Source organism: Vespula vulgaris, chromosome 22, assembly GCF_905475345.1.
Source record: "Vespula vulgaris chromosome 22, iyVesVulg1.1, whole genome shotgun sequence".
NCBI lineage: Eukaryota > Metazoa > Arthropoda > Insecta > Hymenoptera > Vespidae > Vespula > Vespula vulgaris.
In genome coordinates this window covers 3,408,056-3,425,859 of record NC_066607.1, presented here as the reverse complement: position 1 = coordinate 3,425,859, position 17,804 = coordinate 3,408,056, and the positions used below count along the sequence as shown (strand labels likewise).

Genomic DNA, 17,804 nt, shown 5'->3' with positions numbered 1-17,804 from the left:
TTTATTAATTTATATACCAAATATATTAATTACAAGGACGCCGTAGAACACGACAACAGATAGTTGGTTGGAATGTGCATGTAGTATTTGAAACGAAAAAAAAAGAAAAATTTATAATATTCGAAATGTTACGACGAAGGTCAGAATATTAGCGATGGCGAGCGGGCGTGTGCTCATCGTTGGTAAAGTGAAAAAAAAAGGTGAAAGGTGAAATTCAATGGTGGTGTAACGAAATTTTGGCAGTAGGAGGACCGGTATAAAACGACCGTAGCATTCTCGAATCCGCATCAGTCACATCAGTCTCCTCTTTCAAACAAGAGTAGTCACAGAAATCGATTTGTAACCATGAAGATGGTAGGTATTCTCGACGTTTCAATTTTTTATCTTCTTAACGATCGAAAGATCTACATACGTAGATTCAGTAGAACTCTCGTTCAATATGTCGATGTGTATCAATCGAGGATATGATCGCTGTACTTAGAAAAAAAATTCGATTCGCTGAAAACATCACATTTTTATCATTTTTTTTCTTTTTTTTTTCTTTTTCTTTTCCGTAGATCATTGCCTTCTTCGCCGTTTTGGCTGTTGCCCTCGCTCGTCCGCAACATCAGGAGGAGGTAGTAGTCGTGAAAGAGACACCGTCAGACAACATCGGTGTTGGTGGTTACAACTATGGCTATGAACTCTCGAACGGTCAACATCATCAGGAATCCGCAGAATTAAGAAATGCTGGTACCGAAAATGAAGCTCTTGCCGTTAGTGGTAGTTTCGGTTGGGTCGACCCGGTCACCAACCAACGATACACCGTAAACTATGTTGCTGACGAAAACGGATTCCACCCGCAAGGCGAACACCTTCCTTCCTAAATCTCTATCCTAGACTCTTGTTACACGAACCATGACCCAACAAGAAGAACAACTCGAAGAATCATCGAAACTCATAGTTACCTGATTTAACTACCCTCGTTTAACGACTGAGACCAAAGTTTCTTTCACTGACACTGCATTCGTTCCGAACTTGTACAAAACTCTTTGATAAAATATATATGTACGAATAAAGGAAAAAAATTATTTGTATCGGTTACATCGTTTCAACCCTTGCCGATCGAACGGAATCTATTGACATCCAGAGAGAAAAAAAAAGTACATATTCTTTTTTTTCTCTCTTTTTCATACTTTTTTTTTCAAATACACCTGCAAGATAGTCGCTTCTTTACGTACGAAGACAAATAGTGGTTCAAGCATATAATAGCTTAGATTACAAAATATAAATGGCAATTCTATTCCTGGAGAATAACTAATACTCTCAAGAAGAAATCGTCTGTAAAACCTGTAGAATGCTGATATCGGGGACAAGGATCTTCCCCCGGTGAATAATTCCTCAAAAGGAAAGGCACTTCGAAATGCTAATGTTGATTTGCCGCGTTATATTATTTCGTTTTTATTCTTATCTTTGTTCTTTTACGTATTATTTTGTTGCAATTTAACAGCTTCTGATAACAATGCAACAGATTTGTATCGTATCAAGAAATGAAACAGCAGAAGTAACAACGACTCTTAAAGATCGATTCGTTAAATTGCTCTTGAAGTTGGGAATCGAAGAAATAAAAACAATTTATCTCGTTTTCCTCGTTTACAAATCTAACATTTTCATTTTTATTTTAAATAATCCGCAAAGACTAAACCAGAGCCACCTGGCGGTAACATACAAATTAACTAGCGACGCAGCAGTGGTACAGTAAGCTATCCTTCTTACCTGCTTAGAGTTTGTCCTCAACGACGCCATTAAAATTAGTCATCATGTTTTACCGCTAGAGTGCGTAATCGTTCACTTCCGAAACAAAAGGAAAAAAGAACTACTAAAGCTTGATATAAAAAAAGACTTCATCCGTTGCAAATTATTTGAAGGAAAAGAACGCGATTAATATCACGTAGAATGCAGTTCAACAACGATGCGTTTAATCACTCGTATATTTCTCCCATGACGTTGAATCAATGAAATTTACTGTACTCCCACTGTAATTAAATCAATGTGTGGGAATACGCTATTCAGCTATCTCTCATTGAAACCCATGCATTCTTATGTTTATCCATAAGCAAATGACAGTATAGTCGAGTTTCGTAAGGTACAAATCCTTAACGAACGATCTATGAGATAAACGATTTATGAAACGACATGAACAACGATGGCATCCTCGATAGAAATGACGCCGTTAAAGTACAAGCTACGCCCGATGCTTTAACTTGCCTTTCAAGTATATAATCGTACTTATTGATTATTTCTCTAATATAACCTTTTCGTAAGAAATAACGTATATTGACAGAGCTAACGGTCGACAAAACCGAAGGAAATAATTTATACGAGGAAGTGAGCTCCAGCGGAAGTTCTCCATCGGCATTGAAAAAGCGTCTTCAGAATTTACCATCGTTCACGAATGAGAGTGCACGATCGATCGACTTCATCACGTCTCTCAATCATCGACTTTCGCACAGTCACCGATTGGACTCTCCAAAAAGTTACAATGAAAAGAACGACGAGGAGACTTTCGTCAACGAAAGTTCGCCGGCATCGCGGCCGGTGCAAGGAGCACGCGCCCGAAGACGAGCAAAAATCCGATCGGAGATCCTCGAAGAGATCGATAAATCTTTGTCGGTAGCGCATCCCAAAGTTACGAACTTGTTGAATCTTTTGGCAAAGAAGGAGAACGAAAGCGAACAGATCAAGAGTTCGATGGAATCTCTGGCGTCGACGAAAATGGCCGATATCAAAGATATTTCGATGCTTCAGTTTCAACCGGCGACGACGTTTACGGGTTCGTTGACGTCACGAAGTTATCACTACAACGACGACGAGAAGAAGCACGAGGCAACGCCACGTCAGTCTAAATCCGCGAAGGAGAATCGTATCGCGTACGACGTTAAATGCAACAGATCGTTAAAAAACAAAGTCGAACTTAATCCCACTTTATATTTGTCCGCGAACAACGTCCGTCCGATGAAATGCGGAGGATATAGGCCGTACGCTGGTGTTATCCTGAAGAACCTCAGTTCTAGCAGCGAGTCCGAAAGCGTGAACGAACCTGCCAGTTACGTGTCACAAAGGATCAACAGTCCTGCAACGAATACGGAATTGTCCTCGCCAATTCCGAAGAATGCGGTGGACGAAAGAGTGTTATCCGTTTTATCCGCTAGAAGCGACTATAACCAGGAATTACCTTCGTTCCGATCGTTTCAGGAGACGAGTAGAAGCGAGACGGTTAACAACAGAGATAGAAAAAGAAGCAATACGAAGATATTTGAGAACAACGTTAATACTTTCGCAAAGAATGTAGTTCCTTATCTCGACGACAGTCCAACCGATGGGGAGGAGATCGAAGAAAGGAACGATTTGGATTCGTTGCCTCCAAGATCAGCCTCGACTTCCTCGCGTTCGAAAATGGTATGGACCGAGAAAGGGAAGGAGGATGAAGGATCGTACGCGTTAGCTTCGGAAAACGAAGGACAGGAGGATGGCCGATCGTCGAGAGAAGAAAATTTTCGATCGATCGACGATTTAAATGTCTTTTCTAAACGTCAGATGGATAGAAGAAACTTTTCTTGTCCATCCTCGGCGAAGAACGTCGTAGAAAGAGAAGATCTGTTCTCAGCGACGAATTCTGCAAGATTTTGTAGCGAGGGACATTCCCCGGATCCAACGTCATGCGATAATAAAAAAGAGAAAATATCTTCGTTCCTGAATATCAGATTGACCGAGAATCTGGAAACGTCGAACGCGTCCGACAACGAAAGACAAGATAACACGAGCGTGCCGAGTTTGCCGTTATATTCCGAAGACGTGTCGTGTTCGACGTCGGTTGGTAGCAAAACTTACACGCAAAATCGTTCTTTGGACAACAGTGCCTTGACGAAGGCTCTGTCGAATGTGAGCTCGATGTTAAACTCGAGAGACAAAGAGAACGCGTCCACGAGAACTCGATACAGATCTTTCGACGACAGCGAGAACGCCGATACTTCCGAATCGTCCGCGATACTAGCTAAAACATGGCAGGAGCCGGTATCCACGGAATGTAGAAACGTTTACGAGAGTTACAACGAATTTGACATTGGAAGACAAGCGCGCAGAGCGTTTTCCGCGCCTTCCTCGAAGTTACCCGCAGAACGTTCGGAAGACAACGTAAAGATCGATCTGCGAACGGAGGAGGAATCGAATATAGACAAAATAAATAATCTACGAACGTATGGGCAGGACGGTCAGAGATGTAAATCCGTCGGTATGTCGCGTCAAGAAATGATCTACGTCAAAGAAAATCTTGATGAATACTCGGATTCGTTCTACCCGACCAAGACGAATCTGACCGAAAGTCTGGGAAATTTGAACTACGTCGAGGAATACCAAACGTGCGGCGATCCGCTCGAAATGTCTTATTCGCAGGAGGAAGATTACAATACGTATCCGTTAGAATACTTGATAACTTCGATGTATCCAAGGCAAAGTCATCTTTCGATCTTGCAAGAAGAATCGGAGACGAGACTCGAAGAGAATAGTCGATCCGAATCGGCTATTGGAAACAAAGATTCGTCCACCGTGAACTCTAATTGCAATAACATCGATCGATCCGAGTCGGTACGGATGTCCACTAACTCGTCGACGAATCAAAACGTCGAGGACGAAGCGCTTTCGTTGGACGAAACGAAGAACGAAAGCGACCATAGTAAAAGCGAGAAAAAGGATCTCGCTGTGTGTGCAAGCAACGAAAAACACTGTTCTCTTACGAAAGAGATTTCCATGGAGATGGTTCATCAATGGAGCATCCAAAAACTACCAATGTGTACAAATTCAAGTTCGACCTGTTCCAGCGGTATAAATAAGAAACTTGGCGTACAAGAGGAAGACAAAACGAAAGATGCTAATGAAGAAGGAGATAACGAATTTCGAACCGATAAATCTCCCGACGTTGTCGCGATCGATACGAGCGAGAAAGTAGAGGGTATAGGCGGAGAAGGTACGATAATAACGTGGACGACGAGCGACGAAAGCTCGAAATTACAATTTCCAAAGACGATTCAACCGGAAAGTGCAATGTTCATAATTCAAAAGGTTCACGAGATTTGTACCGTCCCACCGAAAGTCTCGTACTCGACTTCGAAGCTCCAGTGCGCGTCCGAACGCACTAACAAGTCACCTCGTTCTAAAAGTAAAAAGAGTCAAGACCGTTTCCCATTCACGATATCGGAGACGAAGAGTATGGTATCGACGAGACACGAGGTCGGATCGAAGCAAGGACATTGCGAGAGCGTCTGCAACAAAACGAGATCGTTGGAAACCTTTCGGGAATTTACGTATCCCACTGTAATAGACTTTTCAAGGCCCAATTTCGATTACTTTATCTACAGCGAGCGACAAGAACAACGGAATATATTGCCAAAGATGAAGGGATTCGTTCGAAGATTTTCGAAGAAACTGAAGGTGCCTCGTAGACATAACGACGACCGTGATAAGGAAACATCGACCAAGGTGATCTATCAGAACCAAGAATGTCAAAACGATTCGTTGCCGGAGTCTTCTTCCGACGAATCCACGATCGAGGAATCGCAATGGATCGTACCGAGATCCGGAAATACGAGATCGTCCATTATATCTAGCGGTAAATCCTTGAAAAAGACTATGAGCCTTGAGAACTTGACTCTGTCATCGGAATATCCTCGCAGGCGATACGATCGCGACGATCAGTGGGTGAAAGAATTGAAGGAGCAATCGTCCCAACGTACGACGTCGTCCAAGGAACGTTTTTCGATATTCTCACCGAGAAGTAGCAATACTACTTTGGTCGAAGATTTTTCAAAGGTATCCACGAGATTACGCGATAAGGGATTCGAGTGTACGACCTGCAAAAAAAACGAAGATCACGTTAAAGCTTCCGTCTCGTCTTCCCCGTCGAACCTTATTAAAACTAATCTCAACGAAATGCAGAACGAGAGGAATCCCGATACAGACGAGATAAGTACGAACGCGGAAAGAGGTTGTATATGTTTCAAATTCTATCGAATGCTGATATGTTCTCTCTTCGTATCGTCGAAGGATCGAGGACCGTCGCCAGCGATACCCAACGATTCTTTGATCGAGATTAAGAGGAAGAAATATCGTTTCTCTTTGAAAAAAAATAGGGATGATCTTTTTCGAACGTTAGGCACACGTCCGTGAGTATTTCTTTTTTCTATTTCTTTTCTCTTTTTTTTTTCTTTTTTTTTCCCCCGTGGGTCAGAGCACTTCTCCTTATCGTTTATTGCGCTACATGAAACTCGTACGTAACGTGATGTATTATATAGCGAGATATAGTTTAATTTCATTAATAGCCGGTTTCAAGAGTAGGTACGTACACTTCTTTTTATCCGCCGAAAAGGCACGCGCCCGCCGATCGACGCTGTTAAACCGCGGAAAAAGTTAAAGACGCTTTGATGTCGTCGTTCCTCCTTGTTATTTTTTATTTATTCGTCGTTCGTACATGTCTCATTTGTTCTCAATAATATTGTTACACGCTTGACTTCTTCCAACCCATGTTTCATACGTGAGAGTCTTTCCCGAAGAATGCGCATTATCGAGTTATCGCCTTAATAAAACGTTTCTTCGCTACGCTTTTAACTTATTATCGTTATTATCGTTATCGTTATAGAAAAAATAAGTCTTTAAATAATCACATAAGAGTCGTCGAGCCTTTTAAGGGGATGGATTGGAAAATAGAGAGGGAGATGGTGGTCGCGGACGTGGAGGGTTCGAAGGGATAGGCGAGGAAAAGCGCGAGGAATCGAAAGGATCAAAAAGGTAGGTAGAAGGAAAAAGTTAGGAAACATACGTACAAGGCGTTTCGAATGCGTACGTGTAAATGCGTCGCGCGCGCGCGCGCGCGCGTGTGTGAGTCTATACGTATATTTAATATGGCTGAATAGAAAATTCGCATCGGTTAAGAAAAATTTCGAATAACGTGCCGTTTTTATTCGACAGCCGGTTAAATGGCTGATCCTATTTATGCATCGAAAAAATCTCTTACGAAATAACAGCTCTAAAGTCTGCGAAAGAGATTTTTATCTATCGATCGAGAACCATCGATCTCGATAGATCGAGAATATAATCGCAAACGTGCAAACAACTAGATCTCGACAATCGGATTCGATCGAATAGATCCAACCCAAGACGACGGTCGACGACCGCAAAGATCCCTGGCATAAAGTAAGAAAATCGACGCTAAAGGGAATGCGATCCCGCTGATCCGTCTTGAGTTTTTCTTCCTTCGACGTCCCTGAGAAAGGAAAGGAGAGGCTTCCCTGGCCGCTCGTAACGTTACAATTACGTTTCGATCGATCGCAAATTCGTACTCGTCGGATGAACAATGAACGTTAGCCGTAAAACGATGTTACATCATAGGATTATACATATATTACACAGGTACGGATTTTTTATGCTTCTGAAACGCACGCGTCCTATCGTTAATATTTTTTTCTTCCTCATATTCAACTTCTTCCGTCTGTCTTTTTCCTTTATTTTCCTCTCTCTCTCTCTCTCTCTCTCTTTTCTTTTCTTTTTCTTTTTTTTGAAGGGGAGGGTTGCGCATCATCCACCGCAGGCGCAGGCGTATCGATCGGCCTGCTATGGATTCGTCTACGTACGTACGTACGCGATATATTTGAGCGACTATGATATTACGAGAATTTACGTAGTTTCGAGAACGACGAAACTTTTTCTTCTTTCCTTCTTTCTTTCTCCCCCCCCCCTCTCCCTCCCTCCCTCCCTCTCTTTCTTGTGGCGAATTCAAATGCGCTATAGAATCGAGATATAGAAGAAGGATAGAGTACAGTAAAACCTGGCACAATAATTTGGAAATAGCGGCTATCTTATATTTTGGCTTAACGCGTACGAACTCTCGCGTCGTCGAAACGATGCGTCCGCACGCCGTGCTAATTAGTTCTCGTACGGGTGTGGCCGTTCGTACGCGCTAATAACAACGTCACGACGACAACCTACACGACGAGGAAACTTCCAATTTTAATCATCTAACTCGTTGTACGCGTTTCATCACTCTTAACGACGAGATTACGACGACCGACGAGTTTCTATTTGCGAGTTTTCACCTTGCGTTACTTATTTGTGGTTCGTCGAAAGGGAGATAGATCAAGACGAGGAGATACGAGACCGAGAGATGCTTTTTTCCGTGTTAAAGCTCGAATAAATTCGTAAGATTCGGGTGAACAAGGACGTCTCCGTTTCCTTCTTAGAGCTGACACTCCGTTTCGGACTCCTCGGTTAATTTTCGTCGACGTTCGATCGCCCGGGTGGTGTTCATCGGTCACGGGCCTCCTCGTCGTCGAGCACGTCCGTTCGTTGCTCGTGCGTTCGCGTTTCTTCGTCGAGACTCGTGTCACCGGTACGAGATTTCTCGGTTAAATTATGTCACAACGGTGGCGGAATGGAGAACTCCTTTCGTACGTAAAATAGAATGTAAGGCTTGCACTTTGCGACTGCGTCGGTGCTCGCTGGACGCACCGAACTGTCGTTGAAGTGGAACCACTGACCGTCGTGCACGGCAAAAGCGGTGTAATGTCCTGTCCCGGCACTGCGAACAAATTCATTTAATTCCTCGTTAATCCATTATCTTTCCTTTCCACGCGTTCATCTTGAAACAAATAAGATATCATAATGTTTGTTCGATCGTAGATTTCGATCGACGATACTCTACGTTCGAAAGATGAGACTGAACTTTGTCATCGGGCAGATTACGTTTTACGTATCTTACGGATGACGTAAACGCTATTAATATTTCAAATAAGTATTACGTCTTGAGAAGACTTCGATATACGTTCAAAGCGATTAGAGAAATTTTCGGTTTGACCGAGACTTCTTATCTTTGCGAGAACTTTGTTAATCGCGATCGTACCCTGAACCATGATGAACGATTACGGCGGCCAAATCGTAAAGATGACTGTTTTGAGTGCCCAACTTTATGCCTGTAACGCCGCGCACGGTGAACGCCGACATATCGAGAGATTCCATCGGAAAGTCCACCTGTGTGTCCACCTTCGAACGATAGGAATTACACCACCTAAATCTTTTAATGTGAAGGCACAACACCTGGAAATGGAAGACGAGATTTAGTATCGTCTCGGGTGAGATTAAAACGAATAGGAAATAACAAGTTGGTCTCGCGTATGAAAGAGAAACAAAATTTGATCTCTTCCCCAATACTAACGTTAGGCAGCCTATGTATCCAGAACCTCTTGGTGGACCGTTGTTTCCCCATGCAATTGTCGCAAAAGTATAACTCGCTGTCGGCCAGCTCCTCGACCTTGAAGAATCTCGTGAGACTGTAGGTAAGACTACAGACCTCTTCCTGTTCCTTCGTCCGTCTTTGCAGCCTGTCCGGTATATCCAACGAGAGATCCTGGAAGGGTTCGTGCGTCTTCGAGTCCGTGCGGCAGTTCATGCAGTGGACCTGCGCGAGGAAACGCGATCCATAATTCGTCCGCGCTTCTCCCCGAACAAGAGAAAACGAAGAGGATGACTTTTGTCGAAGAAATCTCGCTGAGCGTCGCGAGGTAGATAGGGTATTCGCGAAACACGTTGAGAGATAGTTTTCGATAGGTACGATGAAAGGAAGAGAGAGAGAGACAGACAGAGAGAGAGAGAGAGAGAGAGAGAGAGATGCAAAAGACAAGCTCGCAGCGAGCTCGACTTACCACGCTGAGGAGAGTGCCTCCAAAAACGGCGGTGACGATGCTCTGCTTTCCGCGTAAACCAAGAGGCTCGTGTCCGAGCCTAGGTAATAGTTGCAACAACTCTGTGTGCAATCTGTCGAGCATGTAGGTGAGAAACTCGTGAGCGTCCTGTTGTTGATAACCCCTGAATCGTGGCACGACCTTCCATATGACGAGGAAGAGACACTCCGGGGAGATGGCTTGACCGTTGGAACCACCGAGGCTCAAACCGAGAAGGACCTTCCGTAGTTCTTCGGCAAGAAGGGCATCGCTCATAAGTTCCTTCGCTCTTCCCGGTGTAACGATGCGACCTCTGTGAGTCGGTGGTTCCGACGGGTCGAAAGCTATACCCTCGAGGCACGGCATTTGCGTGAGGTATTCGCAAAAGTGGCTGATGTTGTTGAACGATTGGAGTACGACGTTCATGAAACAAGTGTTGCCGAGATTTCTCAGGCCGACGACCTTCTTCTCTTTGGTTATCTTGGAGCTTCTACGCTTCGTCGCTGGCCTGTTGTCCCCGCTAGTGCCGTCTAACGAATGCAACCTCTTCCTTGCCGTTCTCGGTCGTAAATTTCTCACGACCACTTCGGCCTTCCAAAGTGCATCGGCGTCGTTATCCTCGCTGCTCTCTCGTCTAGACGACGGCGTCGTCGCCGGCGTTGTACTCCAACTCTCGTCGTTCTCCTTGTGTTCATCCTTCCGAAAGATTATCTGACGTATCTTTTCTATCTGCCCGCTCGTCGTGTCGTTTATCACGTACTCATCGCACGTGTAACTGCGAAAAGAACGATTTCAATGTTATCGTTCGCGTCTCCTCTTCCTGTTCCTACCTACGAACGAACCAAACCGAGCGAAACGTTCGTTGACTGCCTCGATCTATGCCAGTGACTCTCAACTTGATAATCACGACATATTTATTAAATATAAATTTCTTTTAAGAGCCCTTGACCAGAACGAATCTTTGCGTCAAGACGAGTCGATCGTCGTAGTATAAAAAAAGAAAAAGATTATAAAGATAACTCACCAGAAGACCGAAAGGTTCTCACAATCGATGCACACGCAGTGCTGAGTATTCTTCTCGTGATGCTGCAACGCGTGCCCGGCCACGTACCTTCCACAATGCACCGCTCCGCAATGCAAACAGAGCCACGTACTTTTCTCTGTACCGCATACTGTTGTAGATCACCGAAAAAAAAACAATGGAAACGATCGTTAGATATGGACTCGAACAGAACGGACACCTACACATATTTCATTGCTTCGGTATTAATAGAAATATTTATTTCTTTTCTTTCAGCCACCATCAAATATCTCAATTTGTTCGTTTAAAATCGATTCGCACTTATGAATAAACATTATTCTATTAATAAAGTCGATGTAATAGTACGGCAAATACGTTCAGACGATAGGGAATACTTGAAAAAATATTCTGATTACGTCGATAAATGGATCGTATTATCAGAATTTTTTTTCTCAATAATTTCTAAAAATGTTTCCAATAAGAACGTGACGATGCCTAGACAACCATCCAGTCGCAGAACGCAATATATCTGGTGATTGAAAAAGAACATCACATTCGTCTTCCCTTGCGTCGTGTAATTCCGGAATAAAAGATGGAAATAGAGGAAGGGAGTAGAAAAAGAATAAGAATAAGAAACGCACAGAGAGGGAGAAAGAGAGAGAGAGAGAGAGAGAGAGAGGAAGGGGTTTGACACACCTCCTCGCAGCCTCGTCGATCGATCGCGAAATGCCTCGGATATTCCTAGCTTTTTTCCATTCTTCGAGAGATTACTCTTTCGATCTTTCGATAATCGAGAAGGCGAAAAAGAAAATGTCGAAAGCGTTAATTAAACGAGAAACGTGAGGCTTACGTTCGATATCGTTGCTGGGAAAGAATCGAAACGGGTGGTAGCACGATAGGTAGAGGGTTTCAAGAACAACCAACGAAAGGGGACGCGAAAAGCGAGACGATGTTCGCTCGGGTGAGAATTTCTACGATGAGGTAATCTGATACGTTTCCAGTCAAGGTCATTCCCAGATGGACACTCTCGTCTCTTGGTCGACCACCCCGTACGAAACGTATACGTAGATAGATAATATACCGTATCGTATATAATATCCTGCATAACATAACGCACGCGTATATTATTATATTATCTGCCGGCTTATAAATATAAATGCATTATACGCGATGCACGTTTGCGAACAGATATACTTAAATATTCGCGAGTAAGTTATAAGCGTTTAAAACAAATACACGGTAGAAAGAAATGCGGTAGATGAAATTTACGTCATCGCGCATAAATTTTGTTTCTTTCTTTTTTTTTTCCTTACAATAAGAAAGACGTAGCAAGAAGCAAAGTTCGAAATTTCGAAGATTATTAGCGACGTCTAAACGACGAACCGTCGCACGGATCGAGCCTGTTGACTGAAGAATTTGACACTGCGGAACGCGCGTTAAACTCGTGGCATACCTTTCGTAGTACGATTACATATACATGCGAGCTATATTCGAATGCTTACGACGTGGCCGGTGGTCGATGCGTGCACCGCGTGTATATAGGATCGATTTAAAAAGAGAAGAAGTAAATAAATAAAAAGGACGCATTGCGACACGATACGAGACTTTATATCCTCGGATCGCATTCCCGTTCGAAGAGACAGGAAGAACGATCGTTTTTCGTGTGTCTTTACGCTTTCCAAAGAATATGGTACAGTAAGCGGGAATAAATTTCAACGTCGACATAGCTCGGAGACGTTTGAAACGTCGGTACACAAATATACCTACATATACGTATATGCGTCTTGTAAAATTGATTCCGAAAGATAAAAAAAAATATCCTGACATAAAATACCCCCATCAAATTCTGATTCCAACATATAAATATCGTCCAATAGAAACTCGTTGCATTTCAGTCTTGCTTCGCCTTGCGTCGCTATTTCTTCTTTTTTCTTTTCTCTTTTTTTTTAACGTTCCGAAATCAATTTCCCCCGTTGTACACATGCTTATACCACGTCGATGGGATTACAAAGCATCGTGGTGGTGTATCGAACGACAGCCATGTATAGAACAGAAACGTTCATTCAATATCGTGCTGCTACTCAATGAAGCCATGTAATACCGGGTGTCGAAACTGTTACCTACTCGAATGTCGAGTAGGACGGGACGTAAAGGACAGACGATTGACAAAAAAAATATATATATATATAAAACGAAAGTTCGATAGATCCTTCGATTAAATTCGATCGAAAGATTTTTCGAGCGGCTGTTCACCTAAGAAGGAATCTCGATTCTTCGCGAAATTCGATATCGTTGAGTTTCAAGGATAGGCGTGGGCGTGAGGTAAACGTCGGCTCGATTTCGTTACGTACCGCTTCGCGAAAGGACGATAGGAAAAGAATTAGAAGAGGATAGACCGACTTATCCTTCCTCGCGAAAGTTCGCCACGCCTTGGACGCGTTCTCGCGGAAAGCTCGTCGGTGGCGAGAGCGATCGTCTCTCGCGATCGATAAATCGACGGTGCAGCGGGAAAGAGTAGGATGGCGTTGCAACGGGACACGATGGAAGAAGAGGAGGAGGAGGAGGAGGAGGAGGAGGAGGAGGTGGAGAAGGAGGGAGGAGGAAGAAGGTAAAACTCGTTCTTGCGAGAGCGACGGACTGCACTCTCGCATCCTATTAAACGCTGCCAGCAGAGGCAGCAGCACCGGCAGCAGCAGCAGCAGCAGCAACAGCAGCAGCAGCAGAGCGTGCCGTTATCGATTTTGCAACGTCGTCGTACCCGAAGCAGTCTGTGGAGAGCTACAACAGGAAAAGAGCTGGTGGTGGGGTGGTTGGAGGTGGTGGTAGTAGTAGTAGTAGTAGAGTAGTAATAGTAGTAGTAGTAGTAGTAGTAGTAGTGTAGCAGCAGCAGCAGCAGCAGCAGCAGCAGCAGCAGCAGTAGTAGTAGTAATAGCAGTAGTAGTTTTAGTGCTAGTGGTACTCCTGGTGATAATGACGATGATGCCGATGCTGCTTCTGTCGATGGTAATGGGTTCGCGTCCCTTTTATCGTGCCTCTGAGAGACGATCTTTTTCCTCTCAGACGACGATGACGACGACGACGATGACGATAATAACGACGATGACAAGGAGGATGCATGTTGTATTCACCGAGACTCGGAGAATCATTGAGAAGCATTTTCATCGATCCCGTCCCGGATGCGTTACGATTCGTCGAGCGTCCAGCGATCACTCTCTCGCAATCGTCGACTCGAATGCACGAGAGAAACCGAGAGAGAGAGAAAAGGGAGAGGGAGTCGCAACGAACCGTTCCATGCGATCCCCCACGTGTTTCTGAATCGTCCTACTCGTCGAGATTCGATCGTGTGTTGACCGACTAGACGGTCGTTGGAAAAACAAGCTTTCGTACTCGTACATACACGCGTGTACGTGAATATGTGCATGGAGAAGGGAGCTTGACTCATCGTCCGTCCCATTCTCTCTCTCTCTCTTTCTCGCTATACCTACGTGACGCTTCGTTTCTTTTCCTCCCTATCCCCCACCATCGCTCTCCCTTCTCCTACCCTTTTACCCTTCCCTCCCTATCCTCGAAGGAAGAAACACCTTCCTTCGTTTTCTACGCCGTAAGATCGCATTCGATGAAATAAAAGAAATAAATTATTCGCCAACGCGTCCGGTGTATATCCTCGATCTAAAAAATTGAGTTACCTCAACATTTTAAATGGATTACATTTTCCTTTACGTACGTTGCGCACGTAGTAAATCTATCTTTTTCTTTCTTTCGTATCGCTTTTTGTATTAATATTCCATTTATCCTTATTTAATTTCGTTCGACGAGATGAAATATCTCTCTCTCGTTTTACTCAATCATCGTCTTTTCGAATCGGAAAGATAAGAGAAGGAAACGATCGAAAATAATATCACATATAAACGTGTACCATATGTGAGGAATTAAAAGAGAAGGAAAAAATCCTAGGAAGAAAAATATATTCGAATACTTTCGAGATAAACTTTCGACGAGTTCGATCGTTCGTAACGAGAGATCTCGCGAAATCGCTGGGAGAGCGAGCTTCTCCCAGTTCGCTTCGATGCACCATCACCACCACCACTACTGTACCACCATATTACCATTACCATCGCAATCGCCATCACCACCATCGCGGTGATTCTTTCCAGAATCCCTCCCTACGTACCCCTCTTGGCAGCCATAAAAGGGTCTCCCGCTAGAAGAAAGAACAACGTTCCGCTTCGCGTTCATCGTCGTTACTCCGGACGACGAGAGAACGACTACGACTACCTGCCCTAACGAAAAACTCGAGAATCGAGCTTTGACCTGGTAAATCTAGATCTCTGAAGACAGGGACAGAGAAAGAGAAAGAGAAAGAGAGAGAATGAGTAGGATCGATGATTATAATCACGGTAAGGATCGAGTTAAGAGACGAGAGAGGAGCAAACGCGAGAAACGAGATACAAAAAACTGTATAAAAAAGATTAAAAAAGTATTAAAAAAATAGGAAAGGAGAAGAGAAGAACGAATGTCGAGCGTACGTTTTTCGTGATAAATATAGTCTCGAGGTCGTGCTACGAAGAGAAAGGAAAGGGTGGAGTACGCGACAGCAGGACCTTCTTATCGAGTAAGAAGGGAAATATATGAGGAGGATCGTGGAAAATAGGGAAAGTCGTACGATTCGTGGCGTCCTGTCCGTAGTCCTACGTTTAACGCTCGCGTTTCTATACGCTATGGAGAGAAAAAAAAGAGAGCGAGAGACATGGAAAGAGGAAGATGCACGTTGAGAGCAGAGGAAAACGTCGTTGAAGAGAGAGAGAGAGAGAGAGAGAAAGAAAAATAAAGAAAAAGAGAGAGGAAAGACATCGGTCGTGTGTGCTACCGAAACGACGCGATCTCGAGCCAGCTGATTAGTGCCGTCTGGTATTGATTTTCCAATGACGGCCGCGGCGCATACCGAGAACTCTTAGCTAGGAGTACGCATACGCGCGCGCTGGGACCTATCTATCTTTCTTTCTCTCTCTTGCTCCCTCTCTCTCCCACTCTTTTCCTCTCTTTCTCTCTCTTTCTCTTTCTCGCGCACGAGAGAACAGCCACGCAACGGACGCGTTCGCTACACGCATACATACAAACGTACATACATCGACTCGTATCAAACGCTTATAATACGTGTACGTAGAATATAATATATAAGTATACGTGGAATATATATATATATGTGTGTGTGTGTATATATGTATATTGACGTAAGTAAAGAAAAAGGTGTTACGCTGACAAATAACACGAGCACTATCACCGTAGTTCGAACGGTGAACGGACTGAAGAATCTGATCTCTCCCACGTTCGGGTTCCTTTACAAAGGGAGAGAAAGAAAGAGGCGAAGTGGGAGACGGAGAGATAAAGAGAGAGAGAGAGAGAGGAGGGAGGGAGAGAGAGAAAGAGAGAGGGGAGGAGAAAGAGAGAAAGAGAGAGAGAGAGAGAAAGAGGAAAATGAATCTTTAAAGAGCGTGTTTCTCGCAAAGGGAAATGGTAGCCGATCGCTTCGTCTCTTTGCCGTCACGACGACGGCTCAAGGCCGCGAGAGGAACGGCCTGGGCCTGGGTCACGGTGCAGAAGGAAACGGATACAAAGTTTAGCGGAAGGAGAGAGACAGAGATATAGACAAAGATAAGAAGAGATACGGAAAGATGGAAAAAGGAAGAAGAAAGGAGAAGAATGTCGTTAGAAAAATTTGAATTCCTACCTGCGCAGACGAACGGCAAATCCTTCGTGCAGGTCGTTTCAACGTCGTTAGCACCGAGTCGGACGCTCTGAGCTAGGTGCGGGCACTCCATCTTTCGCTGCCTCCACGATTTCAAACGGGGCCCTCGTGGCCCCCTTCGTTCGTCGGCCGTGCGTAAGTTCGTGCGTGAATGCGTGCGTGCGTGCGTCGTTGCTTACGACCGATAGTTACGACCGATGGTTACGACAAAACGAGACGAGACGAGACGGGACGAGAAGAGACGAGACGAGACGAAACGGGACGAGACGGGACGAGACGAGACGAGACGAGACGAGACGAGACGAGACGAGACGAAACGAGACGAGACGAGACGAGACGAGACGAAACGAGACGAGACTGTGTGCTCTATCTCTCTCTCTCTCTCTCTCGCTCGCTTATACGCGCACTCACGCTCGACCTATCTCTCTCTCTTGTCTCGCACGCGCACGCTCTGCCACACTACTACTATTCTTCTTCTTCTTCTTCTATTACTACTACTACTACTCTACCGCGACCACCGCACCAGCATGTACTACACGCACTCGCGGCAGAACAAACGCACGCACGCACACGCACAAACCACGTTCCTCTCCTTCTGTCACTCTCTTTTTCGCACGACCAACCGCCTCGGGGAGATGGGTACAAGAAGGGTAAAGGGGAAGCGAGCGAGAGAAAGAGAGAGGATGGGAAGGGAGCAATAATATATAGCGGGCGGGGTACACACCGAGTGCCCCGTGATATCCGTCACATAGCGCGGTGGGGATTTTCGCCGGGTGTGCGATCGGAAAAAGAAAGGGGAGTCGGGTGTACGCGTTGCGCAGACCGTGGATGGACTGACGACGGAGCGAGGAGAGAAGAAAAGCGCTCGAAGGAGGTCGAAAAGAGCGACTACGGCCTAACGGCAAACTATACGAGAACGACGATTGCCGAACGGCCGACTGGGCCCGACTGCCGACCGAGCGCGACCGAGCTGCGTGGAGCTCGGTTCAGCGGTGGTCGGCCCACCTCCAGACTCACAGACCACCAATAGTCGACTGACTCGGCCCGACTCGGCGCCGTTCGACTATGCTCGCTTCGCTCTTTCTCTCTCTCTTTTTGCGACGTGCGCGCGGCTAGACTCTCCCCTCCCTCTTCGGCGTACGCTCGACAGCGTCGTCGCCATCTTTGTTAACGACGTTTTCAACTTACCTCGCGAGAAGAAGATAGGTTAGGTCGACTCTCTCTCCGCGCCATCCCTAGCCTCTAGTAGTAGTAGTAGTAGTCGTCGTTCCTCCATCGTAAGTTATCTCCTAAC

At 44.9% G+C, this 17,804-nt stretch overlaps 3 protein-coding genes across 3 annotated transcripts; 2 read left to right on the top strand and 1 right to left on the bottom strand.

The window, feature by feature from the left end:
* The first annotated feature begins 252 nt into the window (after window positions 1-252).
* Window positions 253-1,070, top strand: LOC127071663 (larval cuticle protein 65Ag1-like). Its single transcript, XM_051011195.1, has 2 exons — window positions 253-354; window positions 558-1,070. Exons 1-2 carry the CDS (start codon window positions 346-348, stop codon window positions 864-866), a joined length of 318 nt encoding a protein of 105 aa, XP_050867152.1. The 5' UTR covers window positions 253-345; the 3' UTR covers window positions 867-1,070.
* A 1,105-nt stretch (window positions 1,071-2,175) lies between these two features.
* Window positions 2,176-7,007, top strand: LOC127071692 (uncharacterized). Its single transcript, XM_051011244.1, has 3 exons — window positions 2,176-2,254; window positions 2,324-6,019; window positions 7,000-7,007. Exons 1-3 carry the CDS (start codon window positions 2,176-2,178, stop codon window positions 7,005-7,007), a joined length of 3,783 nt encoding a protein of 1,260 aa, XP_050867201.1.
* Window positions 6,452-17,673, bottom strand: LOC127071648 (ubiquitin carboxyl-terminal hydrolase 3-like). The gene is made up of 6 exons (XM_051011169.1): window positions 16,493-17,673; window positions 10,768-10,915; window positions 9,726-10,518; window positions 9,239-9,481; window positions 8,927-9,120; window positions 6,452-8,605 (listed from the first exon to the last, which is right to left on the bottom strand). Exons 1-6 carry the CDS (start codon window positions 16,581-16,583, stop codon window positions 8,443-8,445), a joined length of 1,632 nt encoding a protein of 543 aa, XP_050867126.1. The 5' UTR covers window positions 16,584-17,673; the 3' UTR covers window positions 6,452-8,442.
* Between the last annotated feature and the right edge of the window lie 131 nt (window positions 17,674-17,804).

Excerpts from the sequence above, each read along its gene's own strand:
- LOC127071692 (XM_051011244.1), top strand. The coding sequence starts at position 2,176 with ATGAACAACGATGGCATCCTCGATAGAAATGACGCCGTTAAAGTACAA. Across the intron at positions 2,255-2,323 it reads TGCTTTAACTTGCCTTTCAA|AGCTAACGGTCGACAAAACC; the intron begins GTATATAATCGT and ends GTATATTGACAG.
- LOC127071648 (XM_051011169.1), bottom strand. The coding sequence starts at position 16,583 with ATGGAGTGCCCGCACCTAGCTCAGAGCGTCCGACTCGGTGCTAACGAC. Across the intron at positions 10,519-10,767 it reads GAGAACCTTTCGGTCTTCTG|TTACACGTGCGATGAGTACG; the intron begins GTGAGTTATCTT and ends TTCTTTTCGCAG. Across the intron at positions 9,121-9,238 it reads GGATACATAGGCTGCCTAAC|GTGTTGTGCCTTCACATTAA; the intron begins GTTAGTATTGGG and ends TTCCATTTCCAG.